Source organism: Primulina huaijiensis, unplaced genomic scaffold, assembly GCF_012295235.1.
Source record: "Primulina huaijiensis isolate GDHJ02 unplaced genomic scaffold, ASM1229523v2 scaffold37775, whole genome shotgun sequence".
In the NCBI taxonomy this organism is placed as follows: Eukaryota; Viridiplantae; Streptophyta; class Magnoliopsida; order Lamiales; family Gesneriaceae; genus Primulina; species Primulina huaijiensis.
Genome location: NW_027358831.1, coordinates 365,636 through 392,388, shown reverse-complemented (window position 1 = coordinate 392,388; position 26,753 = coordinate 365,636). Strand labels below are relative to the sequence as shown.

The window sequence follows — 26,753 nt, the reverse complement described above, 5'->3', positions numbered from 1 at the left end:
ATCGAGGCTGGGTTAAGAAATGTCTTTAAAAATGGAATTTCAAGGATTTCTTGGCAACCAAGCGAGCACCGAGGAATTCGTGGAAAAAAGAAGTTGAAGCATCAACATTTTGTAAAATTAAATATTGAACGTAGGGAGTAATTAAGACATTTATTGAACAAAGATTATGAGTCCGTGAAAGTAATTGACAGAACGTATTGGATTAGGCTTAGCAGTAACTAATTGTTAAAGTTTATTCATTTGTTCGTCTCAGTCATGAAAAGTAATCAAAGGCCACATGAAGGGGAGACTCGAAGGCTAGAGTGTTGTTTAAATAATTGGCGTACTGTTCCCTTCGCTTTCATGATTTTCATCGTGCTCGGTTTTGAACTATGAGTTAGCTAGGCTGCACTTACTGGATGGATTTAAAGTTACGGATTTTTTTTATGATACTTGACTTGGGAAAGACAACGAACCATCACAAGAAGCACAGTCAGACATTAGGACAAGCATGGCCAAACAAATCTGAGGTCGAAGAAAACATGTGCAAATACCCAAACGGACTGCCAAAAAGATCACAAATAATATGTATCCGCAGGCTAGCGAAAGCTGAGGAAAGTTTATGTATTCCCATCGTAGGAACAATCTTCCCATGAATTTCAAGAATCTATTCAATCTGAAAGGTTCTTAAGACTTTCAAAAAGCAGCGTTCCTCGTATAATTTAATTCATTCCGACACAACAAATAGCAACCACAGGTCCAGAGACAATTACTTGGCATCCAAGAGGGTAGAAAATGAGAGAAAAATGTCTATAAATTGACTCACATAGCCTTGTTATGTTAAACTGACAACTTCCCCATGTTTCAAATCTGTGTTTTTATGATTTCCCGTACCATCTCCAGAGATTGAAGTATTATCTCCAGCATGTAAGTCAGGAAAGTTGCGGTAGTTCAAAGAATGCAGCCAGAGGGCTACAACTCCATCCCTGTGCTCTGTTGACGCGATATGTGGATAAATATACGTCATTTTGAAGTCCTCAGCTTCCTCTGAATAGCCCTTCAATGACACCTCTTCGTGACTATCTTTCCATTTCTTATTATAAGACGTGAAGAAGCATTCGTCCAGATACAATCCAACCTCAGGAGCCATGGGCGCATTTATGTAAACTTTCCTGAACCCATTAAAAGTGCAAGTTAGCGACACAAGAATGTAGTTAAAAAAAAGTTCAACCAAGTATAGGGGTTTCAAAGAATCGTGTGCTCACTGTTCAAAAACGGTTTCTAATACCGACTCTGGGGTTAAGTTCCTCATGATCGCAACTGCGAGACCGATCATTTTGCGTATTTGATGAAGCATGAAGCTCTGCCCTACAACCTCACATTTCACAAATTCAATTCCATCAACATTCAATGTGGTATTTGCTGTGAACGACATAATGTATCGTTTGGCGGATGGGTCCTCTGCTTTGATTCTTGAAGTGAAGTTATGGAAGTTGTGTGTTCCCTCGTAATTCATGAGTATTCTATTAAACCTCTCCTTCACCTCCTCTCCATAACAAAACTTGCTCTTGTTCTCTAAATTCGTAACGCCATTAGCATTCAAATTATCGAGGTCATTGACATCATTAACAGAACTCGCGGCAACATCCTGTTCTGATAAAGCACATGCATTGTTCGACGAAGTGCCTGAACCAACTGCGGCATCTTCAGATACGTATTTGAACTCTGAATTCCGCTTTCCCATCAACCCAGCGACCTTCCGCCCTCTTTCCGAACACTCCAGACACTTAACGAGCTCATTCGCAGACCCTAAGCTAGCAAGGACACTCTCTCTATCGCGATGACAAGATGGATCGAGCGCAAAAACAGGGATCAGGTAAACATACCGGCGCTTATCGCAAAACTTTTTAGCACTAAAGGATGGCGTGGTGCGTTTGTAACCAAAAATCCGAATCTGGGTGGACAGGTGCGAGTTCAATCTCTCGACGAATCCGGGCGGATCGATATAGAATCGACCAGACACTACTTGACCAACTGCACTGACGCCCTTATCTGTTCTGGCGGACCTGGCAAAGTCGAACCGCTTGTGCTGACCCCGGTCAGTTTCGGGAACAGCACCGGAATGGTACAGAGCTTCCTCGAGCTCGCCTTCTATGGTCTTCGCTCCGGGATTTTTCTGCATCCCCTGGTATCCCACTCCGCAGTAAGCAAAAAATATCGCGATTTTTCGCCGCTTGAACCTCGGTGTTTTCGTAAGATTTTCACCATCGCCAGCGGCAAAGGCGGCGGTATTCTCGTAATTATCCTCGTCATCGGAGGTGGTGGCTGACATTTTTGGACGTTTGGGCTTTGGTGCTTGTTCTTGTGGTTGAACTCGGGTAGAAGTATCCATACTCATGGTGAGATCAGTGGTGTGTTACTCATTCAGATGGATACAGTATTAGGTTTGTTTGAAGTACAATATTATTAGTCCATTCATAATTAATCGGTCATATTATTTATTCAGTCAAATCGTTAAAGTGTGATCCATTTTGATTTTTTTTTTCAGGAGTAGGTCTCATGTGAGACCGTCTCACGGATCTTAATGTGTGAGACCGTCTCACGGATCTTAATCTGTGAGACGGGTCAACCCTACTCATATTCACAATAAAAAGTAATACTCTTAGCATAAAAAGTAATACTTTTTCATGGATGACCCAAATAAAAGATTCGTCTCACAAATACGACCCGTGAGACCGTCTCACACAAGTTTTTGCCATTTTTTTCAGTTATCAATAAATTTATCAGGGGTCGAAAAAAATACCGAATTTTCAGTATACCGAGATTACCGTATCGAAAAAATATCGAATTTTCGGTATATCGAAGATTTCGGTACAGTACGACAACAAAAATCGAATTTTTCGGTACGGTAACGATATGCAATTTGAAAATTTCGGTATATACCGAAATACCAAAAAAATATACAAAAATTTTAAAATATATAATATTTTAAAACAATAAATTTATACAAATTTTAAAATATAAAGTTTTTTTCGGTATAAAACGATATATACCGATAACGTACTGAAATCTCGATATACCGTACAATTTCGGTATAATCAGTATGCTAATTATATGCACCGAAATTTTCGGTATGCCGAAATTTTCGATAATCGATATACCGAAATTTTCGATACGATATATGATTTTCGGTACGGTACGATTTACCATCCCTAAATTTAACAATTCCCTTCTTTTTTTCTAAAAATCTCACATGGTTTACTTTAACATCAATTTTATTTTCCTTTTTCCGAAGTAGAGGTTACATGCTTGGAGAGACCATAAACTCTCGTAAACACCATCGAATTCCAGTAAAATATTATAAAACCACGTTTGTTTAGGTGTGACATTGCATTCCAAAACGTGTACTACGTCAACGGAGACTGAAATTAAGATCCAACGTCTATTGTTCATTGTTATTATAAGATATAAACAGGTTCAACCAATAATATACTGCAATGATTCCAAGTATTTGCCACATCTTTTGTCACCTTGATTATAACTTAAAGGGCCTAACCATCATGCAGCATCTGGACAAAATAGCACACATACAGCAAAATGTGTCATCAGGCCACATCAAAAGCCAAATCGCTGAGGACGAAGAACAAAATCAGACCAGCTGATATACACAAAAAAACTGGAGGTAAATACAGTGAGGATTACTGCAAGGATCATTCTGATATAATTGACATGTAAAAAATTTAGTTTTAAATTATGAAGTACTGATGAACAAGACATGTTGGAGGAGAAGAAACTTACTCTCAACACCGAATTTGGCAACGAAATGGAAGGCAAGCCAATCAGTAGTTAGAAAATGGATTATAACTGGAAGCAATCCATTTTCACGTCGGTCACATCAAGTCGCAATATTTCTGCTCTGCATCCTAGCATAGAACCAACACTGCAGTACAACATGATACACGTAAAAAAAATGCTAGAGTAGGTAAAATAATTGATTTTCATACCTAGGGTGTGTCCGTCCTAGGTCTCCATGAACAAATTCCTTGATGTATGTCCCAGCCTGTATGAGAAAACAATCATCAATACCGATGGCCAGTCAAATTTTTTGGGAAGTTGGAAATTCGGGATTGTTTTCCTCGTATATATTTTTTTACATGAGCAAATAACTTAGAAATATAATCACTTCTTTTACCAACCACATATGCATCTATGTCATCTGAGATCCAAATATAAAATGCAATCTCCTTCCTTTCAGCATATATATTATGTAGTCCCCGGACAAATATCCCATTTCAGGTCTATCCTCACAATCAAATATCTTCAACAGCATTTTATATAACATAACATGATATAATGATGGGACGGAAGCCTAAAGAGTTGTGCATAGAAAAGGCCTAGACAATCCTACATCAGTTAAACGCTGAAAATATTACCTGTGTGCATAGATGCAATAGGAAATATTGAGAATGTCCAGCTATCCTCTCAATTTTCATCCTGAAATGTCAAGAAATATAAATATATACCACATTAATATTATTCCGGAAAATTGCTTGTTAATTTCCCATACCAATGTATGACCTTTTCACGCTCTAATGGACTTCGACGATGAAGAACCCTTATTGGTGTTCTCTGCTGAATTGGCTGAAAAATAAAAGGAACCATTCATTGTTTAATAGGCATGATATCGCATGTGCAAAGGAACAAGTGCTTTTGAGTATACAGAGATTAACTAATCTCCAATCTATACCAAAAAAAGTTCATCTCTAATTCAAAGCATAATTCGTGAGAAAGAGACTGTGTAAGAGACAAAGAGAAAGGAAGAACACAAAAAATGACGTTCACCGTGTCTTTGAGAGATGAAAGCGTCAAATCATCATCGCAGGTGAGAGGACGAGAAATCCACACAAGTGCAGCATACTGCTTCTGCACATGTTCATTGAATTATTAAGTACAATTGAACAGCAAGATCGATCTGCCAACTCAATGGCAATTTCATCCAAAATAAAGCTACAACCTGTTTTTCTGCTTCTCCTTCACGCATCAGCTCCCAACCCTGACTACCAAAAACCTTGAGATTTTTGACCCGTACCTGCAGGGGTCAATGTTTAGAACAACTAAATAACAATCGATCTGGAAATAAAAACTATCCAACAGTGGTGAAATGTCAATAAAACTTACAAGTTTGCTTTCCAGGCTATTTATTTTGTTTTCCATATCTTTTACCAAGATGTCAGTAGGGAATTGGCGTGCATTTTGGATCTCAACCAGAAAAGGCCGCCCGGTGCCCAACATCCGGACCTGGAGAGGGGGAGAGAGAGTAATTTGAACTATAATGATATTTGTCCATCAACAAGTGGTTGAGAGATGAAGTGTCATTACATCCATATCTTCCCTGCCAGCAGCGTGAAACTTATAGCTGTCACCGTGGCAAATGGGAAGGATATTGCAGCCAACTATTTCCTGCAAAGATATAGAACAGAAGGTTTTTGAACTATGGTTATTCCACATCACCAGCCAGGAAATAATAAATATAGTCATATACTTTTCTTTACCTCAACTGATGCTTCACCCCTTCTCTCATCATCAATAATCCAGCGAGACTGGCTAACATTTCTCGAATACTGCATTTGAAAAGATTGACTTGCATGATTAAGATATCTGGAATGACAATGTTAACCGGATCAATCAGGAGAATTATTCACAACTTACATACTATGAAATAGATGCCTAATGCCTCAAAGAAAAGTAGAAAATGCACAGAAACAACATATGATTTAAGGATTACAGACAATTGGCCATCCGAGTATTAGCCGATTGCATCTCCAGAATGCAGCTCACGGAGTGGAATGCAGGAATAAAAAGGTAAAATTCTAAAGCACCGTATAAATGGAAGAAGAAGTTTATGACAATACTGACATTACTTTTAACAACTGCCACAGAGATAACTTAGTTGCACCTTAATATATCTCCCACCGATGAAGGTGGGAGTCCTGTAGCCTTGAAAAACCAACGAGCAGCATCGATTGATCTGAAAACGATGAAATTGTCACCACAAATGTTTAGTGTTGTATAACTCAGAATCGACAATTCAAGGTTCCAAGGAATTATATTGATAATGGTGTTTCGTGAAGATGCTTCTTAGCTCCTCAAGTGAGAAAAATTGACATGCATGGGACCATGCATCAAAAAACAACCAAACCCAACAAAGTGTTACAACCAAATATACCATCTCGACAGGGAATTTCAAGAAACCAAACCCACGATCTTCCAAATTATTGGAAGAATTTTCTGAGAATTTCTGTCCTTCAACCTCGAGCACACCAGCATGCTTCTTCTGGAAATCACCGTCACCTGTTCCATTGAACACTTCTTAAAGAAATAAATATTCAGGATGCAAGACCAAAGTTATGTAAATGTCCAAATGCAATACTAATGGACAATGCCACTTCCTAAAAGTCTGTCTTCATTGTGGTGTGGCTTTTTTTTCCTGACAAAAGAACCAATAGGATCCAATGCCCAGGACAGAGGAATATAAACGCAAATTTAGGTTCCTTTCGCAATGCAAACTTATTCCAAATGTCAAGTAGAAAAAGGTATGCTAAAATGTACGGTCATTTCTCTCTCTAGAGCATACACAACTACACATCAAACGTTAACAGCAAGCAATTTCTACAACCATAATGAGAAAGTATAAATGAACGCAAATTATATTAGAAAAAATTAATAAGCATACTCAACAGAGGTTAGTCACTGTAATCTCACCGTTTTCCTAGATTCATCAACAGGAAGAAAATCATCAGCTAATTATTATGATGACTTGATCATGGCTTGACAGTACCACAAGGTAGCAATGTAAGAAATGCCAATTTAACTAATATGGTGCATGGAATCGTTTACATTACCAGATTTTTCAACCCTGTCTTCATATGTCTCCAGCATTTGCTCAAGGTCAAATTGATCAATACTATTTTCTTAAAACAACCATTATCTTCAACTTTCAAGTTTTAAATGTTTAAGATTTAATATTCGGTAAAGTATCACAAGCATAGGTGCATAAGAAAAAAAATGTAATGTACCTGTTTTCCTTCTCTTAATGCATCCATTCCCTTCACTTAAATGCTGGCTCTTCGCTGATTCGTCGGGTAACGTGTATGTCAAGCGTATTCGAAAATCACTTAAACGAGCTTTTGCATCCTGCAAAACTTCAAATGTTTTATAGACTCGTCCGTCTGCCAGTTCCCCCTGCCAGCCACCCATAACAATAAAAAGGAAAAAAGAGAAGACAACATCCGGCTCATGGCGACTGATATGACACAGGGTTTGAAATTTACCAACAATGTTTCCAGAAGACTTGATAAGGACAATTTCAGAAAATCTTTAGTGGCAGTACGTTCAAACTGAGACTTTTGGGTGAACCAAGGTTCAGAGCTGAACTTCTTTTCGATGTACAACCTGAAACAAAGAGAATAATCTCCACTTATTAAGTCAGAGTATCGTCCATATCAACAGATACAAATAAATATCTATTGCTTGGGGGCTACATTAATCAGACTACAAAGGCATTATAAAGATCAAACTTTCAACAATGTTTCTGTTTCAAGCAGTATCATAAGTAAGACAGTTCAAACTCAAACAATCCAAGAAATTGCTGACCAAACTGCTTTTTCATTTTCAATGACAGTTGGCGGAATTGAGACTTCAAGATTGAAGTTGTGAATTTGGTGGCCCTCCATCTTTACAACATCGGCTATTGCTGCAGCAAAATCAATGGCGCTACTTTTTCTGGTCAATTTTCCACTTTTATCGAGATGTAGAAACTGCAAGATGCCTAAACATATCACACAAAAGTTAATGTCCTCCTCTGACCCTTGAATAGTTTCCGGATCACTGCTACTGATTTTTTCCCCGTTGGTATAATTATCTGATAACTCATTAAGAAGTGCGCTCAGAACTGGTGTGGATACCGAAGGGCTTGAACAAATTTGGTCATGAAGACCAAATATCCGTAGGATGCATCGCGGGCATGCCTGCAATAATACGTACTGCAATGTCACCTCCACTACACTAGATATTCAATAATCTACAAATACCGTTGAAACTATTAACTTCATTATCAGCAACAAACTACAAATCCTCTGTTTCATATTGGTTTGTTTAAAATTAACCATTCTGGAACAGCAAAAAGCTCCAAGGACAGAAACAATTAAACCAGTTTATAAAATGCATCAGCACTTGGATTCGAGAAAGTTTATAGGCCCTCCATTTTGAAAACCAAAAAATTAATTCTTTTAGTCCTAATTATGCCGATAATAAACTATAAGTATCAGAGATAAGAACTGAATGGGAGGATAAAACGAACGCCGTTAGACAGCAAATCTTCGACTGGTTGAAGCGGCAGCGCATGAACGGCGTCCCGGAGGTGTTTCAGTTCATCCTCGGTAGCATCCGGAGTGGGCCTAATATACGCCATTCGATTGATTCGGCCTTCAGTAGAGGCGTCACTGAGTTCCGGTGAAGAAGGCCCCTGAGTTCTTAAGTTGGATGGCTTTAACAAAGCCCCGTTTGGCTTTTGAGTTGTCTTTTGTTGGTCAAACATTGTTTTTCGACTTTTCTAACCTAATTTGTAAACACACAAAACCTTAATTTTGGAATCTTTAAAAAAAAAAACTTAAATTTGGATTATTATAGCTCAGTTGGTGGGATTATTACGCTACTATCACGCAGAATTTTATACTTGAAATAATTAGAAAATTTTGGATTATTATAGCTCAGATGTGTCTACACTTGACCGGGCATAAATAAAAATTTAAACAAATGACGATAATTTGATCTCTCACAGAAAACTCTTCGTCCATAAACACTCGGTTGGAGCAGTAACATTTCAAGGACAAAAATTTCAAGAAAGTCAAGTGGCCATTGTGTACTTTCTAGAGCATTTGATTCAGTGATTGAATATTAAATAAACACGAGCTATTTTATATTCGTAATTGTAATGGAAACTTTGAATAGATGATACAAATTCATGTCGCATTACGACAAGAATTAATTACATGGGAAACTAGATAACATCAAACGGAATACAATATCCATGGAAATATAAAGAATATTATATGACCTCGAGTTAAGGTCATTAACTTGATCAAATTACCATAAACACAAGCTCTCTAATCCCAAAAATGACATCCCAGAAACTGAGCTTACGCCTTATGAATGATATTCATGCTTTTAAAGGGGGCGGGTGCGTCTGCCGCTGGCCCGTCCGCAAAGAAGGGCGTTCTTTGGGATTGGATACTCGTCCCTAAGCGAAGTTGATGTGGTGTAGACTCTTAGATAAAATTGTTGTCCTAAATACTGTCTCGCCCAAAACTCTGATCTCAAGTTCCACATTCCTACGTTGTCTAATGGAAGGTAAATGGCGGTCCAAGAACTGGGATACACCTGCATTCAAGGGATTCTCATGTTAGAATTTTTCCATACACTTCAATAATTTGTATACCTTAACGTGAATGAATAAGAAACCACTTTTTCCAAAAGTCGAGCTCTTACTCCATGGTGATTGGCAATAGTTTTTATGCTCTTAACATATTAAACAGGGGATTTGAAATCTTGAAATTTCGAAAGAAGGTTACTTTTGACTCTCTAAATCCTCCCTCATAAATGAATTTCCTCGGTCCATCAATGTATCTAAACGTTTGATCAATCTTTTTTTTTTTTACCTGAACTGTGCATCTAGAAACAGCATCCCGGAGATTGTACTGATCTCTACTTGCTGAGGTCCATTGCCCTCCATCCATCCTGCCATTGTAATCGAGACATCATACAGTCAAAGGTATCGTATCAAAGTTTATATGCACATCAAGATTTCAAAATTCGGATTTCTCACCCTACTACCCAGAAGGCGTAGCCATTTAAGTGATAGCTCTGCAAGATATCTTCGCTGTTTTCAAAAATAATCTCAATAAATGCCCTGTAATCGGCCCCCATCACCGATGTGTCAAGATACATTCCTCCGCCTGTGGGAGCATCAGAGATACTTCCAACACGGAAAACGCCATCGATTTTGTAGTAGTCAGCAATCTTCAAAGGGGTGTCAGCCGGCACAAAGGATACGCTGTTGATTGCATATCTTTGTTTTCCATTGACTTGGGCCGCAGAACTTGCAAGCCTAATGGTCCTTGTGGTGTTTATCATGCCATAGTGATATGAACCTTGCGGATTTGGTCTCGGTCCACTTGCTGTGAGGTTAGTCCTAGAAGCAATAGAATATTTTATTAGCTCGTAACTAACCAGTCTTCTACTCATAAACCACTGTTCAGTGCCTGCAATCAAGAAAACGAAACCGACATGCACACCTGATAGAACGAGCCTGGTTGAGAGACCAATCAATCTCAGTCGTTGGTCCACCTGGCAGCGGTCCGGGGGCAGGACTGTTTGAGCCAGCATATCGAAGAAAACCAGTGGTGACTAGCACAGGTGTGGTGAAACGGCTGGACACCACAACGTAATAGGCTTGAGGGGGTTGATCGGCTGTTAGAAGAACGGACATGCATTGTCCGACGTGAATGTCGAGGGACGAATAGCTGATCTGCAACGTATGTGTGCCTTCCACTTCAACCACTTTCATCTTGTGGCCTTGGATTCGGAAGTTGAGCGAGTTTTGCAATCCAACATTGCATATCCTTAGCCGGTACGTACTCCCTATTACAATGAGTTACTTTAAACATTTCGTATCGAACTTCTGTCCTAAACCCGAACGGAACATGAAAATGTGGAATAAAACAACGAAAAATAGTCGAAAATTATTCAAGAAATAGTTATAAAAAAAAACATTTTTAGACCTGATTGAACATTGAAAGAGGTGGCATTCGGCCCGCGTCCGTTGATAAGAATTCCATCAGGGAACGGCAACTTGTTGCCTCCATCTAGTTTTGCCTTCAAATCCTACATACAAAAATATTAATCGCCAATTTATTTGTTTAACACAGAAAAATATTAACCGTGAGTTGTTGCCAAGTTACGACACGAATTTCCAAATAAAAACTAACGAATTCACCGAGATGATAAATTATTTTATTAATTCATTAATGACATAGATATTAAATAATTCAATCATTTAACGTATAATAATTCAAGGGAATAAACCATCCTTTGACTTTGACGTGTAGAACAATTATGGGCCCAAATCCCAACATGCAAACTGGATCACCCAATATCCCAGCTGTTAAATGAATAAAGTAATATTTGTGGAACCCAAAGCGGGACCGGACCCATTACTTTTGCCGACACTGCAAACAGTATACTTACAGTGTGATTAGTGGCGTACCAATCCCCGATCAAGAGGGAATAATCGTCGGCGGGATTCGGGAAAGGGACGGGGATTAAGGGCCTGCTCAGAATCCTTATGCCACCGAAACCACCAGCGGCTTTGTGGAAGGCCAAAGATGGGAAATAGAAGAAACTCCCGATTTGATCCTTCATCTGAAGGATATACGTGAAGTTCTTTCCTGGCGGGATCGGACATGTAGTCCCATACACCCCATCTTCATACGAATTCCTCCTGTTCTGTATCCCATTCCTGCATATTTTCCATTTCGTAACAACAAATTATGCTACTAAAAATCTTTGTTATTACGTGTGTTTTGTCTACATAAAAATAACATAGGTTACATCATACATACACTTTTCAAAGTGTTTTTATTTAAAATTACGCCAAAAATTGCTTTTTTATTCTACTTTTAAAAATAAAATAGTAGAAGTCCAAAATCCAAAAATTCTAATTTCTAAACAAATATTTTTAAAAACAATCTTTTTAAAATAAGAACACTTTTCTTTTTAAAAAAATAAATGATTTTAGCATGACTAAACATACTCCTAATCACGTGTTCGGACATAAATACAAGTATTAATTTGGAGTAAGATTATAAGATGGGAACTGAATCCATTATTCAAGTGGAAGATCGAACATATTACATTAAATATTAAGACTGAAAACCCATGTGATATTTTTGATCACCAAAAAAAAAAAAAAAAAAAAAACCCATATGATATATAGTATAGGTTGGTGCACGAATAATAAATAATAATGTCAGATCTGAATTTAATTATCGAAAAACGAGTCAGATAAAACTTTATGGCCAATTTTTAATTTTAAAAATTCGACATGTAGTACACAAAGAGTCATCGTCCTCGGTTCTTTATATATATTATATTATGTTCCTATATTTTATCACCAGTGTTTACATATGAGATTAAGTATAAATCAAGCGTATTTTGCAAATTATTTTTTAAATTTTACCCATCGTAATTATGAATTTAATATTTTAAAATTAAAATATTACTTTAGAAGTGATCCTCCTGGTGCCTTATTTCCAAAGGAAAGAATCAATGTGAACCATCTAAACGTAAGATCAGTAGGCTACAATGCAGATTCGGTGGGAAGAGAAGACCCAATTCGATGCTTTGTAGAAACTTTTTATTTAATTCATATTTATTTTACAATGCAAATCTTTAAAAACAATCTAAATCCATATTTCTCATTTACCAAAGAAATTTCAATAATAAGAAGATGGAAATAAGACTGGAGTGTGTGTGTGTGTAATGCGTGTATACAGACAGTGTTTCATTAACTAATTCTTACCAGTGAATGAGAAAAGGCTCATCCAAGCTATTGAACACATTAACAATGATGTTATCATTGGTGACAGAGTAAATCTCAGGACCTGGAAACTGCCCATTGATCAAAATACCCTGAAAATTAAATAAAACAAACAAACAAATAAATAAATAACAAAAAACAGGGGGAAAAAATCTGATATCTAAACTGCTTCTTGATCTAAACTACCCCAACAATTGTTTCCTTCGAATAACAATGTATCACCGAAAAAAAGAATGATATTTCACATGGAATTTTTCGAAAAATAAAAATAAAAATATCTCCTTTATTTAGGACACAAACCTGTTGGGGGATGTTGAGAGGATAAATGATGCCATAAGTCACATTCCACGTGAAGAATCTGTAGGGATCATCTGCTGAAACCACAATGAAAACACATAGCAGAGAATACAGCGCTGTTAATTTGAGCACCATTTTCTTCTTTTTGAATATTTAGTACCCAACCACAACAACCAGCGATGGGAAAATGGATGTTTTGGGGGGAGGGTTAATGGTATGGAGGAGTATTAAATGGTGGAGGTAATTCCTGGCACACACATAGATATACAGATATATACGCGTGTGTCTCTGTGTGTGTATTTATGTAAAAGTGGTTTTGTTCATTCAGACTTCAGCTGTGGAAAAAATCAAAGTCCAGTGTGAGGAGCAAGTAAAAAGATTGTGTCTATCAAAAAGTGGGGTGTAATATACACCGGAGAGATTGATTTTTTTTTCCTTTTGTTAGTAAAGTGTAATGGGAAAAAGTAAATTATTTAGAGGATTTTCAAATATTGATCATTTATATCGATGCAAGAAATAAGACGGAACTATATATATTTGTAAATAAACGTTTGCATATATAATTCAACTTAGAAAATGTCATGTTCCCGAGTTGCAGTTGGCGACAATGATCTACAAATAGGTCAAACGACGTAATTAGTTTTTGTTTTAGATTTATACACGATGTGATTTTATAATCTGTAAAGAAAATAAATAAAGGATCGGGTGGGAAAATGAGAAAAAGTGTCGGTGGTGGGCCCATACAGTCGAACATGGAGACCAGTCGTGTCCACACATGCCATGTTCTTTCTTCTTTTCAACTCAGATCTCGACATTAGTAGCATAATTGATCTACTCATGCAGTGATCATCCATTTTTCTCTTGCTCCATTTCATGTGAATATGTAACAGACTACTGTGATAACTTATTTACCGAGCATAGATCGATAAGGAATAATCGTTAGCCGAGTTCATAGGCATTGTCTCACTTACATGAGCCTCAGCCCGGAGTTGTGCCGGCCACCATACATGAACATGTGGGAACTCATGAATTCCATGAAATCCTATAGTCATTCGATATATATCTACAAACTTTCATGATTCTTATCCGATGAAAAACGAAATTGTCAAGAGATTTATAGTTCCAAAATACAGACACCGACATTTAGTATCTTTGAATAAACTTTCACAATGTAGACAACTCAGCCCATCCCCGTCACACAGTGTAACATTAAATTAAACACAAAGCAGAAAGCAGATTCTGAAAAGAACAAGGGATAAATTAAGTTTAACTAGAACGGGACCGCACAGAATCACAATTAGTTGGCATTTCACACTCCAAAGATTACATTAATAACTCGTACAATCAAGTTTCACTGTCATTGACAAGATTGTGAAATGGAGTAAGAGAAAAATGGATGGTATCACTGCATGAGCTTATTTATATTGGTTGAATTTGCACAGCAGCATTAGAAGTCCAGTGTTCCACATTGTTTGCTCTGCAGGCTCTTTGTTCCATTATTTTGCCTTGTGTCCTTGTTACATTCATTATCAAGGCCTCTTGTACGCCCAATACCCATCTTTGGCAAACCACGATTCAGCCCATCTAGCAATACACAAGCTTTACACCATTTCTGGATACATCAGATGTATGTAATGTTAATATATATCTTCTGTAAACAACCTAATCAACATTCAACTACGATTATATTTTTACTATGGCTTCCATAATGACGTTTTTAATAGATGAAGAGAGTAAAATTACTTGTTTCATTCCAAGGGCAAAGGTAGAGGCATTCTCACCTGGCTGGAAATGTAACCACATTTTTCACAGTTTCCCTGTTCTGGCATTTTTGTAGAAGTAGAGATCCTAAAATCCTCACCCGACTTGATGATGTCAAGAATAGCTCTTGGTCTAAATTCATGAAACGAGAAATAAGTGAGAAACAAATACATAAACACCTAAAGTACAGCATAGAATCATTTTGGGCTTTGACCTTATCCTTTCCAAATCTTTTATAAACTCCCGAGCAAATCCACGGTATGCATTCGGGGAGTAAATACCTGCAAAATTTCCCAAAGCAGTTGAGGAAAAAAGAACCTAAAAAGCAGGAAAAAGGTAACCGAGGTAGCTCATGCATGCATGATTTACTACAGAAAAATGACGAGCAGAGGTAAAACTGCTGGGAACATGCGAGCTTACATTCTGTTGAGAAGTAATCCAGCCTTTTGAAATATGCATACGTGGGAAACAGTTAAGGTCTTCGATTTACTGTTATTTTGTTAGTTGGTAAAATACTATATATGTGCTTCTAAACATCTGAAGCTGATCAAGCAAACACAAGGAATAAGGAAAAAACCAGTGAAACAAGGATATATCACAATTTCCTTCTCGTAGGTGTACTTAAAAGGCTTGCATCTTGGAATAGGTCCATCTTCTCCTGTGATTATTGACGTGCATCTACTCAACCTGAAATGTTGAAAACGTCAATTTTCTGCCAGATACCAAATGTTTATAGAGAAAACACGAACTGAAAAAGAGGAATGAAACCAATGAAACATATTACAACACATAAAATTATCCAACCATTTGTGGACTTTCAGTTTGATGATCCTTCTTTCACAACTTAAAACAGATGCGGGATCTAAGATAGATAGCCAATTGTCAGATCTCAAATACGAAAGCATTACCTAGCAATGTCCCCTCGTAATATGTTTAATAGAACTGTTTCAGCAATGTCATCAGCATTGTGCCCAGTAACCAGCTTGTCCACATTCAACAGCGCAGCACCACGATCAAGGGCCTTGAGCACAAACATGAAATAAAAGAGTCAAACCACCCAGCTGTACCCTTATTTTAAGTCTTGGAATCCAGAGAAACTGTAAAAATTGCTTAAACAGCGATCTGACATAAATCAACTGGCAAAAAGGACCGGACCCAACAATGAACTAACTCAAAAACCAACAAAATGGGTACTAAATATTGAACTATTTCAGCGCCTGAATTGTATTTGCTTCACTTAAAATAAAAGATACAAAAAAGTAAAATGTCAAAAAGACAAGTGCTGAAGCCCAATTTAAAGCTTGCTTATTCAGCAATAAGTAACTACTTTACCTGACGACGAAAAACGCCGCAGAACGTGCAGTTGTTCTTCAAACCTATCAGCTTTACAATCTCATCCATTGTCCACCCGTACAATTCTTTATAAGAAACAACTTTTAGAGGAAGTCCATACTGAAAATGAAAAATGGCAACAAAACTGATAAATATGGTGAGAATTCAGAAAAGGTTAAAGTAGAAAATTGTGATAATAAGATAGGGTAAAAAAAGGAATCAAGTACTACAGAACAAACAAAGCCTGTATAAGCAAAGTTACAGTATCTGTTCCTTAGATCATAAGGATTTTGCATATTCTCGATATATAAATATATAAGGGAAAAAAAACAGAAGAAAGTAATATCGCAGCAGTTTTCTAATATAGAACGAGAAAAAAGCAATTGCCACAAGAATTATGATAATGAGGAACACTCTAATCAAAATCCATGAATTGCAATTCGTTACTCCAGCAAAGCTACGAAGCCATCACATTATCACCTGAACTTCATTTCTTTTGACAGTTTCAAGTGAGTCATCTCTGTAACCAGTGATACCTTCATCGACAGAAAGGAGGAAAAGATCCAGCCCATATCCATGCCGACAATTTAATTCCGACATCACATATGCAAGGACGGTAGAATCTGCAACAATCCCATTCACTGCAAAAGTCAATAAATCTGCTACAAACTAGCACGGGGAAGAAGGACTTCGCCAACAAATGAAATGAAGTTTCAAATTTCATATAATTTTCTGAAAACGAAAGCTTCACCACTAAATACATTCTCCTCAACATGGTCTATATAAGCTTAGGCATCATATTAAATTCGTAAAAAGCTATAAATATCTCATTCCAACCACCTGAAGCATGATTTTTCTACCTTAAAATATATCTAGTTTCCTGCACTAAATTGCTGGAATGCTAATATATAAGCTTACGAGTTAAACGTTACATTAAATTCATAAATAACAGCCTTTCCATTCCAATTACTTGAAAATTGATATCCACGAAACAGATTTAGGATTTTCTAATCAACAGCAATGCGAATTTTCTCACCTTTTCCACCAGAAGCTCCAATAGCGATGCGTTCACCGGGTTTGAAAAGATTGTTACCTACGATCACTCTGTGAATTTCATCTTCAAACACAGCATAAAAACATTCCCTGCATATCTTTTCCCAATAGACAATCAGTATTCTAGTTAGTAAAAGATTCGAAAGAACAAACCAAAATCAAAGCAAGCAAAAATATACATACTTGTTCGAGGGTTTTCGGGCGCTTGAGGGCTGCGCGTCTGGTGGTGCAGATGCTGCAGAATCGACCACCCTTAGGCTTTGTCTCCAAGGTCACCTCCGCCGCCATCGCACAAAAGTCGGAGATATTTTGGTCGACGAGGTGAAACAGTAGCGGCGTATTGTCTTCTTTTTCCACTTAGTTATTTGTTTTTTTTTTTTAATGAATTGAATCCGTTTGTGTGTATTGTTTTTGTTTCCGATTTATTAAAAAACAAATATACAATTTTTTGTTGAATATTAAAAATATTATAAATTACAATAACATAAAAACTCTTGTGAGGCAGTCTCACGGATTAATTTTATAGGTCGAATATCTTATTTGGGTCATCCATGAAAAAATATTATTTTTTCTGCTAAGATTATTACGTGAATATCGGTAGGGTTAATCCGTCTCACAGATAAAGATTTGTGAGAACGTCTCACAAGAGACCTACTCTTACAAGAATTAAAATTTTACGTATTTACTAAAAGTGTTTTTTAAATGATTAAAAGTAAAAGAGTGTTTATAATTTATTTATGTTATACATATTATTCTTATAATTAAATGGAAAAATTTATTATACATCGATTACGTACAATGATAGTAAAGTTTATATTACTAAATGTTAATTTAGGTATAAATACATAAGTGAATAAAAACTAAATAAGTTCAATAATTATCTAAAAGAATATGTATATGATATGCTCAACAGATAATAATTTATAATTTAAGTTAGATAAAAAGTAAATATGATGAGAAAGAATATTAAATTAATAAAAAAAATAATATGTGGGATTAATTGATTTTTCAAACCCCTTAATCAAATTTCAAGATGCCAAGGGGTACTTAATCATCTCAAGTGACCATTTTTCTGCCCAATTATAAGTTCATTGACTTAAATAAATAGAGTAACTCGTCAAATAACCATATGGAAGTGAGTTTGCGTTGAGTTGTGGTAATTTTAATTGAGTTATGTAGTTTATGAAACAAATTCACATATTTTTATTCGCAGGATGAGATAATTGTATCCATATTTATAATAAAAATAATATTTTTCATAGATGATTCAAGTAAAACATCCGTCTCACAAATTTGACTGATAACAATAGTTTTTGTGTTTGAATAGTTTTCAACCATGTGAAACCAATTGTGATGCAAAATAAAGTACAGAATTTCAAATGGTTAGGAATATTTCTTCGATTTACTAACAAATAAAGCAACATTTAAATAAAATATTCTTCTACAATCTCTATAGGATTTCCTGTCCAAAAATGTTTTTTTTAAACATAAAATATAGATAATTTCATCGTGTATGTTGGGATGCAACCGAAGTCCCACATTGAAAGATCTTGAGAAATATCATGGGTTAATAAAGATGAAATGATATCTCCACTGGTATGAGGCCTTTTGGTGGTTCCAAAAGCAAAACCATGAGGGTTGAAATCCAAAGTAGACAATATCATATCAGTGTGAAGATATCCGGATTTTATTCATCTAACTCCGGATTTTTAAAACCTGTATAAAGCCTCTTATAAAACCTTCAATTTTTAGGTTATGCTAATTAAAAATTTCTTCATTGTAATCGAAATAATGATTTTTCGAACTGTAACAAGTTCAAAAAAATATGTGAATCTGTACTCGGAAACAAGAATGAAAGAATAGAATGAAAGTGGAAGCCGCTCAGTTTTTCCTAGCTGGTGATGATGTTGAGAAGCGAAGCTCTTGTTCTAATCAACCGCCTAAACATCTGCTCTAACTCTCCTTCCAAATCTTCAACCACCACTTCCACTGCCTCCAGCCTTTTCAACACCGATTGGATCGCCGCCGCGTCGTACTTTCCCCAAATTATCAAACTGTCAACCCTCGTCAGTTTCAGCTTGAACATCTCCATACGTGTTGATTTCCCCTCCTGCAGGTTCGGCGTGGAAATCAACGAGGTCAGTGATTTCACAAAGGACAAAATGGTGACCAGCACTTCATTCAGCAGATTCACGACCAAGGCCAGGTTCGGATCGTCCCCTTTGATCGAGTGAATCCGCTTTAAGATCGCCTTCTTCAGCTTCTTCCTAGGGAGGCGATACGGCGCGAACTGATTCCCCGCGTTATCCGATTCGGTGGTGGCGGATACACGGCGGAATGCGAATTGCAGGTGCTGCAGGTGGTCCTTGGCCAAGAGGAGGAGATCCTTCGCGGCGCCGCACGAGTCCGCCTTTTTCAGCGACGCCTCGGAAACCTCGTACGCCCGTTTCTCGCTCCCATGGTTGATTATTTCTAGCTTGGTCGCCGGAGAATGCAGCAGATCGTTCACCGAATTGTGTAAATCTCTCAGTGCTTCAAAATCAAAATCAAAATCAAAATCGTGATTCGACATCGAGGTAACCAAAATTCTGAACCAGTTCAAAATTGAATCTCATAAACCACAGCTTCAAAATTGTACTAGGAATATATAAAAACTTGAATTCGAAAGAAGACAATTTTGTTCCATAAAGCAACTTTTGACCCGTAAAAGAATAAAGGCCTCGTATTTATTTAATTCAATCACGTAATTTGAACCTCATCATTCATAATAAGCAATATATTATATGATTAAATGGAATTAATTGGGAATTGAATTCTCAAATGTATAGCTGGAAATATCGTGCATCCTTTTCTGGACTGAATTGTTGACTTGTGCTTGTCAAAAAACAAGAAGTTGCTAGCAGGAAGTTTCCAAGCTTGCTTGTACACATGGTTCCAATTTGGTGTTCCTGCGTGCTTAAAACAACATTATTCTACTAGTCATGGTCTGGTCTGGTCTGGTCTTTTTGTTAATTTCAAAATTTTTTTCTTCATAATTATATATTAGTAGCATTAAGATCGTTTGATGAAAACCCCGGAAATTTTTGGTTTCCATTTCTGAAATTGTTCGATTATGATTCTTAGAAATAAGTAGTCAGGAATATGTTGAAAATTTAATTTGTTTAATCATCTCGTAAGTTCAAATTGGTTCAAACCAAAACGATTACGATCATGAACCGAACCTGAAATCATATGCAAGCGGTTCAGTTTTGATCCTACCTTCCATTATAACTAGAATGGCTAGTTTCAAATTTTAAACCGGCGGTTTTTAGAACCATAGTTAGAGCTAGACAGAATAAACAAAATTTAAAATGATAATTTTGTGTATGGAGGGATACCTTGAAATTCTTTGATTCTAAAATTTATATTTTGGGATTTTAAATTTAGATTTTTTTCTTGATAAAATATGAAAAATAAATTAGTTTTTATATTCCATTATAGCTTTTTTTTTTGGAAACTAAAGCTCGGGATATTAGCCCCTTTCTTGGTAATGGAAGATGTAGAAATAAGCGAGAGGATTAAATTAGTTTTCAACATATTTGTAATACATAAAATAAAATTATGTTAATATATGAAAGGAAAAAAATCACGAGACAGTAAGCAATTGTCCACCATTGTAATTTCGAAAGCTCCATTCCGTACGCATACCACTACTTTTCTATTTATTTGATCAACTCACACAGGACTAATTTTGGCCGTACATGAGGTGTCGTACGAAATGTTTTTACATGGCTAGTTGGCCCCCTGATCATACTGTTCTGTGGTTAGGGTTTTTTTAAAAAAAAACACATTATAAACAGTTGGTTTTTTTTTTTTTTTTGGAAAAACTTATGTGAGACGATCCCACAAGTCGTATTTTGTGAAACGGATATCTTATTTGGGTCATCCATAAAAAAATATTACTTTTTATGCTAGGAGTATTACTTTTTATTGTGAATATCGGTAGGGTTGACCCGTCTCACATATAATGATCCGTGAGACCGTCTCACAAAAGACCTACTCTTTATTTTGAAACGACGGGGTGTATTTTTTTATATTTAAAACTTCGGGTTGTTCTAGTGTTAACTTTCATCCTTGAATCAATCGCTGTAGTTTAATTTTTCTAGTAACACAAACATTTGTACAATAGATATTTTGCTCGTTATTAATTTCACATTTAAACCTTCCACTGAAAAATTCAAGGAAGTTGTCCTTGGTATGGGTATATTGTATCCAGTTCGGTGTATGAATTGGTAACGATGTTGGCGTTTGGCTGTGACCTTGGCATGGCTAATTAATGGCTTTGTTTGTACCGACAACGGAAGTAAAGATCAACCATTTATGTCATGCATTGGTAGCTGACACAGAAAATGCTAAAACTTACTCGAGTAAAAATGATGGTATCGAAACTTTAGTAATAAATGGAGTGCTAGAGTGTGTAGGCGGATTTATGCCTCTTGACCGACCAACTCTTAGAGACCGTGTACACAAAAAAGTCTAGTTCAAATTCTGTACGAATTACTGGAATCCAAGCAATTTATGTTCCTTGAAATATTAATAATCTTTTTTCATTCAATATATATGTATATATATTAAATATTAATCTTATTTCATTCAATATAAATATATATATATATGTATGTATGTATGTATATATATAGTATGTATTTATACAAATAGAATTTACATGGCCCACGATAACTTCCGCATTCATTGAAATTGAATAGAACCTCCTCTTTAAAAAGATTCAAATCTTGGCCTCCGCTATGAACTTCGCAATGTCAAGCAATGCAACCTCGAACACCTCAATCAATACATAATTATCAAAAAATACCAAAACCAAAAAGTGCCTAACAACCCACAATTAGGTCGATGATCTCCTTACTTAACATTGCTCGGGTTCCATAACATAGCTCTGGGATCCTCCCATCACAATTGCTACACATCCACTCCTGTGATAGGACCAAGTGTGTTCCAGGGTACATGGTCAGATTTTTAACTTCGTAAACTTGACCAGAAGACTAAAGGATGATTTACCTTCATTAACATCGGCATATTGTATGAACATTCAGCAAATGCCTTTGCTCATGATTAAACTATGTGCCAACAGCAGCACATTGGGAAAGGTATAGAGACCATTAAAATATCCCATGTGTATAACTTTAGTCTGAAAGCAACTCTTCCAACTCAGATTCCTCGGACAATGGAGCATCATAGTCGAAACTCGTTTCATTGTAAATAATGTTCCCAGTTTGATTATTCAGATCATCATCATCTTCAGGGTCAGACCATTCTTCATCATTCGAATTTTGGTCATCCACTACAACATCCGTATCTATATCAACGGAGCGCTCGCCAGGTTTTTGTGGAACTGAAATCGCATTTGCTTTTGCCTCAGAATCTTCACAAATGCAGGAAGATGGGTTCTCATGAAATACACCGCTTCCTGGCCTCACCTCCTTCGGCTGTCCCATGAAACCCCTTTGAAATTTACGGGTTCTTGAGGAGAACTCTTCCCAGGTCATATTTTCTCTATTGAAGAACAGCTTGTACAGTTTTTTGGCATTTGGACGGATGGTAAGCTTGTGTCCAAAGTATCTCCTGCAATTAAATGCAACTTATTATCATGTTACCTGAAATTCAATTGTTCTAGAAAAAGTTGGAAAACAAAGAAAGAAGTAAGACATACCTCCGTCCGGCTATAATTTTTGCCATGTTCCCATTGTTATTAGTGACGAATACATCACTTTCATCACAGACTATAAAATCTAGAGCCGCCATTCGAGAAGAAAACGGAGAAAACGATTTCAACTCTTCTTTTGTTGCAATAGTATCTTTTGAATAGAAATTGGGAAAAAGTGCCTTTAACGAAGCCAATGTATTTTCTCCCCCATATACCTCTCCAGAAGCCACATACAAATGAGTCTCCTTGTCATATCCAAGTGCTCTTAACATCAGACCGACTTCCTCCGGAGTAAGAGGACATCTTCCTTGCCTTCTCTCCCTATCTGGATTGTTATTCTGTATATCAATCAATAATCATATCAACTATAATTCAAAAAATAATATCATTTCTGTTGCTAATAAACAGTGTAACCACACACACACACACACACACACACACACAAGTATATACATGGAAATTGTTTTGAGCTGGGGGAGCTTTGTGGTTGAAGGCTCTCGAACCTGAGACCTGTTATCTAAGGAACTAGACCTTAAAAGATCTTGGGAGCACAAACATATATGAATTCTTATATTTCTGGTTCTTGTGCTGCTGATCGCACATCCACAAACACCAACGCCTTCACATTTTCTTCACATACACGAACATTTTACAACGATTGGCATTCCAGAAGAGTCAAATCACAAGCCAAAAACCACCCGCTTACATGGACTTGGCAATTCAAAACAGCCAAATCACAAGCAAATAACCACCCCTCTTACTGGCCCCTCACTGAAAAAATCTCGTCATGGAAATGAATTATAAATCAATCATTGTTCTCTGAGCATTTATTATGTCTTGATGAGATTTAACTAAATCTGACTTTTTAGAAAAATAAAGTAAATTACACCAAAAGCCTTACATGCAAAGTTTTCCACCTCCTCCGTATTTTACCGAGTTCCTTCCTCTCTTTATCCCCTCCACCATAATAGCATCCAGAGAATGCAAGCATATCAGGTTCAAACCTGTAAACAAGACGTACAATCTCGTAAAAAAAACATTCTCACCCTCATCTGAATAATCACACAAAACAAGTAACCAAAATGCAACAAGAAGTTAGACCAAATTCCTAAAGCAAAAATTACTCTCTTCTATTTCACTAAAAATTAGCCCAAGTAAGAACTACAAACTCAATAGACAAGACCGTGACAGAACGAGAAGGGTCCGAATAATACTTTCCTAGTATCCATACCTCTAATGTCGTGAAAGATAAAACAGGAGATGTCAAGTGAAATAAAACCAGATGCTAGTGGAAACTTAGTATTCATCAGGCACCTTAGGTGAAGGGCAATATAATGCTTGCTCCTACTTTTCATTCTTTGTACTAACTTTGCACCCATTTCAAGGATGGGACTAGTGAACTTCAGGGCGTGATAATTCACTCTGCATCTGAGCTTCTGCAAGTCTGTCTCCAACTTATTTGAAAGTCTGTAGTCAAATTTGGTCAACTGAACAGCCTATCACAATTACAAATGAAGTCATCAGTGACTTGGAATGAAGAACAAAAATGGGGAATCCAGCACCAACATGCAAAGTTGAGTTGTCATCATGTGAGAGCACGAGTATTTGCCACAACATCATCAGTTAGGCTGACAAGAGGAATTAGCGAACCAATTTGCAGAGTTAAGCTATGAATCACTCAACACCATTTTCTAGTAACACAATTTCAATATTTTTAATCAATACACCAAGATATTAGTGGTCATTTTTCTAGCAATGTAGCGTGCCACCATGGTAGGTTCCTCTATATGATTAAAAAGTAACAAAGAGCACAGTCAAAATAAACTCTATTAAGACAGTTGTTTCCCAGGTTTGGCATCCTTTTAGCTTTTTCACTCTGTGTCATACATAAATGTGAAAATTTGACTGAGCATGCAAATAAGTGCAGAGTAACTAAATTTTACATAAAATGTTCATAAAGAACCAAGGTGTACCTAATCAATTGATACACAGAGGGAACAGAATTCATGCGAGGATACCATTTAGGAAACCCATTGACTTACATGCTTTTTTGAAAGTACAGGTACTAATCGACTAATATAGCATCTTTCATTGCACTTTCTTGGAACACGCATCGTGTGGGGAGTCCATGTCTGCCCTCTTCTTTGAGGGAGCTCTTTAATGATTTTAACATCTTTGGCTAGATATGATATAAACCAATCAACATTGAAGATCTCCGAAAAGGTGCTGCAGAAGAGAGGGCTGTCAAGCACCTAAAAGAAGCAATAAATTTGTGAAAACCTCGGTGCTAAATTTTCTAAAGACAATACCTGGCATCATTCCAAAATGATTTTGAATCCAATTTTGGGACAACAAGGGTGGCATTCAAAATGCGAGCTGCAACGACAGCATCAGTTATCTGCCAAAATGTTGTAGAGGTTTAGCACTGAATATATGCATTTGAGTAAAACTAAATGCAGAAAAGCAATTCCGATTGGACTACCGTTCAGCCACTATCTTTCTTGAAGAAAGGTCATTACACATGATGGAGGTCACTAGGCATGATGTAAGATGTATGTATATGTAGAGATATAGTGAAAGAAAAGGGATGAACTTTGTGGTAAACTCTTCGCAGTTTCAAGATGGCTTTGTTATGAAAAATAGACTGTTAGTAATAAATTTATATGAAGAAAAATCTTGTGATAAGCAAAACCCAAATACGTGCTAGCTTATTCTTATGATCCATGAGAATCCTCAGCAACTCATTATGAATTAATAAATTAATATACGACCAAGAAAATCTACAGTTCCACAATCCCAACGCTGCTGATCATGGATGATAAAGGTAAATATCTCTCTCAGCAGAAAAATAGACAACTAAAAGATATTTTAAACACTTCTTGGTGATCAAATGACAAAAATGTAAGTCATAAATTCGATACCCCAGTTCTCTGCTGGTTCAGACCTCCACTGGTTGCAATCGCCAAATATCGATTTGCATGGGTGATGGCAGTAGCTTCTGTCAAACGAAAACAATATACCAACATTTAGAAAAGGTGAAACAAAAAAAAATCAGAAACAGATTTAAAAGCAAGCACCCTTAAAAGCTGTAACCAAGTCTACACACTTAAAAACTTGCTGCTGGCGTTGCTGCATCCATGATAAAACTGAGCATTCTTGGACTTCCAAAGATCTCGACGGTGTTCGCGGCCACTAGTCTACATGTCATGACCAATAAACATGATATCAGAATACAACACAGACCCGGGATCGACCTGACAATTAATTAATGCGCCAGAGGATGGGGGAGTAAGTTCAATATATTTTAGGGGCTAACTTTGTAGCTGGAACGTAAATATGTCCGGTGGTCCGAACAGAGTGAAATAATCAGTAAAAACTTCCACAATCCACCAGCTAACTACAAAGTAATGAAAGTAAAAATTAAGCTGAGATAAAGTCACCCTAACCGGGACACGAAACAACGGCTCCACATTTCCCTTTCCAACGCCTTTATCCATCTGGAATACACAATGAAAAGAATTGATAATTCAAAAACGCAAACACAGATCGATCAAACACAGTAATCGCCGATGAAAATTAATCATTTTTGGGGTACCATGATGGAGCGAAGAGGGTGACGGAGGTGATCCTTGTCGACATGAGATGGAGCTAAGAACGAGAGAAATATGTAAAGGAATAGAAGAGCGGCGGACACCGCGGAGATGGTGGGTATTAAGTATCGTGAGCGGCGGGAGTGCTGGTGACGCCGTCGCGGAAGAGCCATGTGAAACGGCGGCGGATGGGGTTGGGAAATGCTATGATTGAGAGGGAACCATCATAATTTCTGCAACTCAAGTTGGGAAGCAATTCTTGGAATTTCAAGTTTGGACCATTTGCAGAACTCGACAATGAATTGATTCTCAATACACTAGACTCTTTAAATTATTTTATATATAGATAATAATAATATTTTTATATTTTATAAGATGTTTAATA

General features: G+C 36.8%; 6 protein-coding genes across 16 annotated transcripts; all 6 read right to left on the bottom strand.

Moving 5' to 3' along the window:
* Positions 1 to 144: 144 nt before the first annotated feature.
* LOC140968710 (uncharacterized) lies at positions 145 to 8,590 on the bottom strand. 4 transcript variants are annotated; one of them, XR_012173826.1, is made up of 16 exons: positions 8,339 to 8,590; positions 7,633 to 8,006; positions 7,311 to 7,431; positions 7,056 to 7,173; positions 6,206 to 6,330; positions 5,936 to 6,007; positions 5,532 to 5,600; positions 5,359 to 5,439; positions 5,158 to 5,277; positions 4,994 to 5,068; positions 4,822 to 4,902; positions 4,547 to 4,620; positions 4,413 to 4,473; positions 3,984 to 4,039; positions 3,785 to 3,919; positions 145 to 385 (listed from the first exon to the last, which is right to left on the bottom strand). XR_012173826.1 is itself a non-coding variant. In XM_073429773.1 (15 exons), the coding sequence occupies exons 1-15, from the start codon at positions 8,573 to 8,575 to the stop codon at positions 3,838 to 3,840; spliced, it is 1,746 nt and encodes a 581-aa protein (XP_073285874.1). In that variant the 5' UTR covers positions 8,576 to 8,590; the 3' UTR covers positions 3,681 to 3,837. The 4 variants fall into 4 exon arrangements, 1 of the variants encoding a protein (XP_073285874.1); XR_012173827.1 differs by lacking the exon at positions 145 to 385 and adding an exon at positions 3,320 to 3,548 and having other exon boundaries at positions 3,778 to 3,919; XR_012173825.1 differs by lacking the exon at positions 145 to 385 and adding an exon at positions 3,359 to 3,637 and having other exon boundaries at positions 3,778 to 3,919.
* LOC140968711 (uncharacterized) lies at positions 592 to 2,454 on the bottom strand. The gene is made up of 2 exons (XM_073429774.1): positions 1,245 to 2,454; positions 592 to 1,151 (listed from the first exon to the last, which is right to left on the bottom strand). Exons 1-2 carry the CDS (start codon positions 2,375 to 2,377, stop codon positions 815 to 817), a joined length of 1,470 nt encoding a protein of 489 aa, XP_073285875.1. The 5' UTR covers positions 2,378 to 2,454; the 3' UTR covers positions 592 to 814.
* A 362-nt stretch (positions 8,591 to 8,952) lies between the features above and the next one.
* LOC140968771 (L-ascorbate oxidase homolog) lies at positions 8,953 to 13,305 on the bottom strand. The gene is made up of 8 exons (XM_073429873.1): positions 12,935 to 13,305; positions 12,617 to 12,726; positions 11,284 to 11,554; positions 10,818 to 10,920; positions 10,332 to 10,677; positions 9,863 to 10,228; positions 9,696 to 9,774; positions 8,953 to 9,417 (listed from the first exon to the last, which is right to left on the bottom strand). The coding sequence occupies exons 1-8, from the start codon at positions 13,064 to 13,066 to the stop codon at positions 9,205 to 9,207; spliced, it is 1,620 nt and encodes a 539-aa protein (XP_073285974.1). The 5' UTR covers positions 13,067 to 13,305; the 3' UTR covers positions 8,953 to 9,204.
* A 914-nt stretch (positions 13,306 to 14,219) lies between these two features.
* On the bottom strand, positions 14,220 to 17,452 carry LOC140968823 (cytoplasmic tRNA 2-thiolation protein 1). 4 transcript variants are annotated; one of them, XM_073429940.1, is made up of 10 exons: positions 17,261 to 17,452; positions 17,061 to 17,175; positions 16,505 to 16,647; positions 16,025 to 16,144; positions 15,601 to 15,713; positions 15,287 to 15,379; positions 15,113 to 15,153; positions 14,907 to 14,973; positions 14,713 to 14,824; positions 14,220 to 14,543 (listed from the first exon to the last, which is right to left on the bottom strand). In XM_073429940.1, the coding sequence occupies exons 1-10, from the start codon at positions 17,363 to 17,365 to the stop codon at positions 14,379 to 14,381; spliced, it is 1,074 nt and encodes a 357-aa protein (XP_073286041.1). In that variant the 5' UTR covers positions 17,366 to 17,452; the 3' UTR covers positions 14,220 to 14,378. The 4 variants fall into 4 exon arrangements, with proteins under 4 accessions (XP_073286041.1, XP_073286042.1, XP_073286044.1 ...); XM_073429941.1 differs by having other exon boundaries at positions 17,061 to 17,167; XM_073429943.1 differs by having other exon boundaries at positions 16,561 to 16,647; positions 17,061 to 17,167.
* A 1,150-nt stretch (positions 17,453 to 18,602) lies between these two features.
* LOC140968773 (uncharacterized) lies at positions 18,603 to 20,271 on the bottom strand. Its single transcript, XM_073429875.1, has one exon. It carries the CDS (start codon positions 19,647 to 19,649, stop codon positions 18,969 to 18,971), a length of 681 nt encoding a protein of 226 aa, XP_073285976.1. The 5' UTR covers positions 19,650 to 20,271; the 3' UTR covers positions 18,603 to 18,968.
* Positions 20,272 to 21,783: 1,512 nt separating this feature from the next.
* On the bottom strand, positions 21,784 to 26,679 carry LOC140968721 (O-fucosyltransferase 16-like). Of its 5 annotated transcripts, XR_012173833.1 has the most exons (11): positions 26,374 to 26,679; positions 26,219 to 26,275; positions 25,885 to 25,975; positions 25,700 to 25,776; positions 25,088 to 25,176; positions 24,821 to 25,004; positions 24,093 to 24,274; positions 23,680 to 23,782; positions 22,785 to 23,116; positions 22,133 to 22,696; positions 21,784 to 22,047 (listed from the first exon to the last, which is right to left on the bottom strand). XR_012173833.1 is itself a non-coding variant. In XM_073429794.1 (10 exons), the coding sequence occupies exons 1-10, from the start codon at positions 26,539 to 26,541 to the stop codon at positions 22,258 to 22,260; spliced, it is 1,722 nt and encodes a 573-aa protein (XP_073285895.1). In that variant the 5' UTR covers positions 26,542 to 26,679; the 3' UTR covers positions 21,784 to 22,257. The 5 variants fall into 5 exon arrangements, 4 of the variants coding, with proteins under 4 accessions (XP_073285895.1, XP_073285897.1, XP_073285898.1 ...); XM_073429794.1 differs by having other exon boundaries at positions 21,784 to 22,696; XM_073429796.1 differs by having other exon boundaries at positions 21,784 to 22,696; positions 26,225 to 26,275; positions 26,374 to 26,678.
* Between the last annotated feature and the right edge of the window lie 74 nt (positions 26,680 to 26,753).

What these genes read in the sequence shown, in the direction of transcription:
- LOC140968711 (XM_073429774.1), bottom strand. Translation starts at nt 2,377, where the DNA reads ATGAGTATGGATACTTCTACCCGAGTTCAACCACAAGAACAAGCACCA. An exon ending in TTAGAAACCGTTTTTGAACA is followed by an intron (nt 1,152 to 1,244) that starts GTGAGCACACGA and finishes TAATGGGTTCAG; the next exon opens with GAAAGTTTACATAAATGCGC.
- LOC140968710 (XM_073429773.1), bottom strand. Translation starts at nt 8,575, where the DNA reads ATGTTTGACCAACAAAAGACAACTCAAAAGCCAAACGGGGCTTTGTTA. An exon ending in CATTAAGAGAAGGAAAACAG is followed by an intron (nt 6,331 to 7,055) that starts GTACATTACATT and finishes TCAATGGAACAG; the next exon opens with GTGACGGTGATTTCCAGAAG. An exon ending in ATAGCCTGGAAAGCAAACTT is followed by an intron (nt 5,069 to 5,157) that starts GTAAGTTTTATT and finishes TGACCCCTGCAG; the next exon opens with GTACGGGTCAAAAATCTCAA.
- LOC140968771 (XM_073429873.1), bottom strand. Translation starts at nt 13,066, where the DNA reads ATGGTGCTCAAATTAACAGCGCTGTATTCTCTGCTATGTGTTTTCATT. An exon ending in GGTACGCCACTAATCACACT is followed by an intron (nt 10,921 to 11,283) that starts GTAAGTATACTG and finishes TTTTGTATGTAG; the next exon opens with GATTTGAAGGCAAAACTAGA. An exon ending in TACGCCTTCTGGGTAGTAGG is followed by an intron (nt 9,775 to 9,862) that starts GTGAGAAATCCG and finishes TTACAATGGCAG; the next exon opens with GATGGATGGAGGGCAATGGA.
- LOC140968823 (XM_073429940.1), bottom strand. Translation starts at nt 17,365, where the DNA reads ATGGCGGCGGAGGTGACCTTGGAGACAAAGCCTAAGGGTGGTCGATTC. An exon ending in GCCCGAAAACCCTCGAACAA is followed by an intron (nt 17,176 to 17,260) that starts GTATGTATATTT and finishes TATTGGGAAAAG; the next exon opens with ATATGCAGGGAATGTTTTTA. An exon ending in GTGGTTACATTTCCAGCCAG is followed by an intron (nt 14,544 to 14,712) that starts GTGAGAATGCCT and finishes TGATGTATCCAG; the next exon opens with AAATGGTGTAAAGCTTGTGT.
- LOC140968773 (XM_073429875.1), bottom strand. Translation starts at nt 19,649, where the DNA reads ATGTCGAATCACGATTTTGATTTTGATTTTGATTTTGAAGCACTGAGA.
- LOC140968721 (XM_073429794.1), bottom strand. Translation starts at nt 26,541, where the DNA reads ATGGCTCTTCCGCGACGGCGTCACCAGCACTCCCGCCGCTCACGATAC. An exon ending in CGCCAGCAGCAAGTTTTTAA is followed by an intron (nt 25,777 to 25,884) that starts GTGTGTAGACTT and finishes TTCGTTTGACAG; the next exon opens with AAGCTACTGCCATCACCCAT. An exon ending in TATATTGCCCTTCACCTAAG is followed by an intron (nt 23,783 to 24,092) that starts GTGCCTGATGAA and finishes TCTTGTTTACAG; the next exon opens with GTTTGAACCTGATATGCTTG.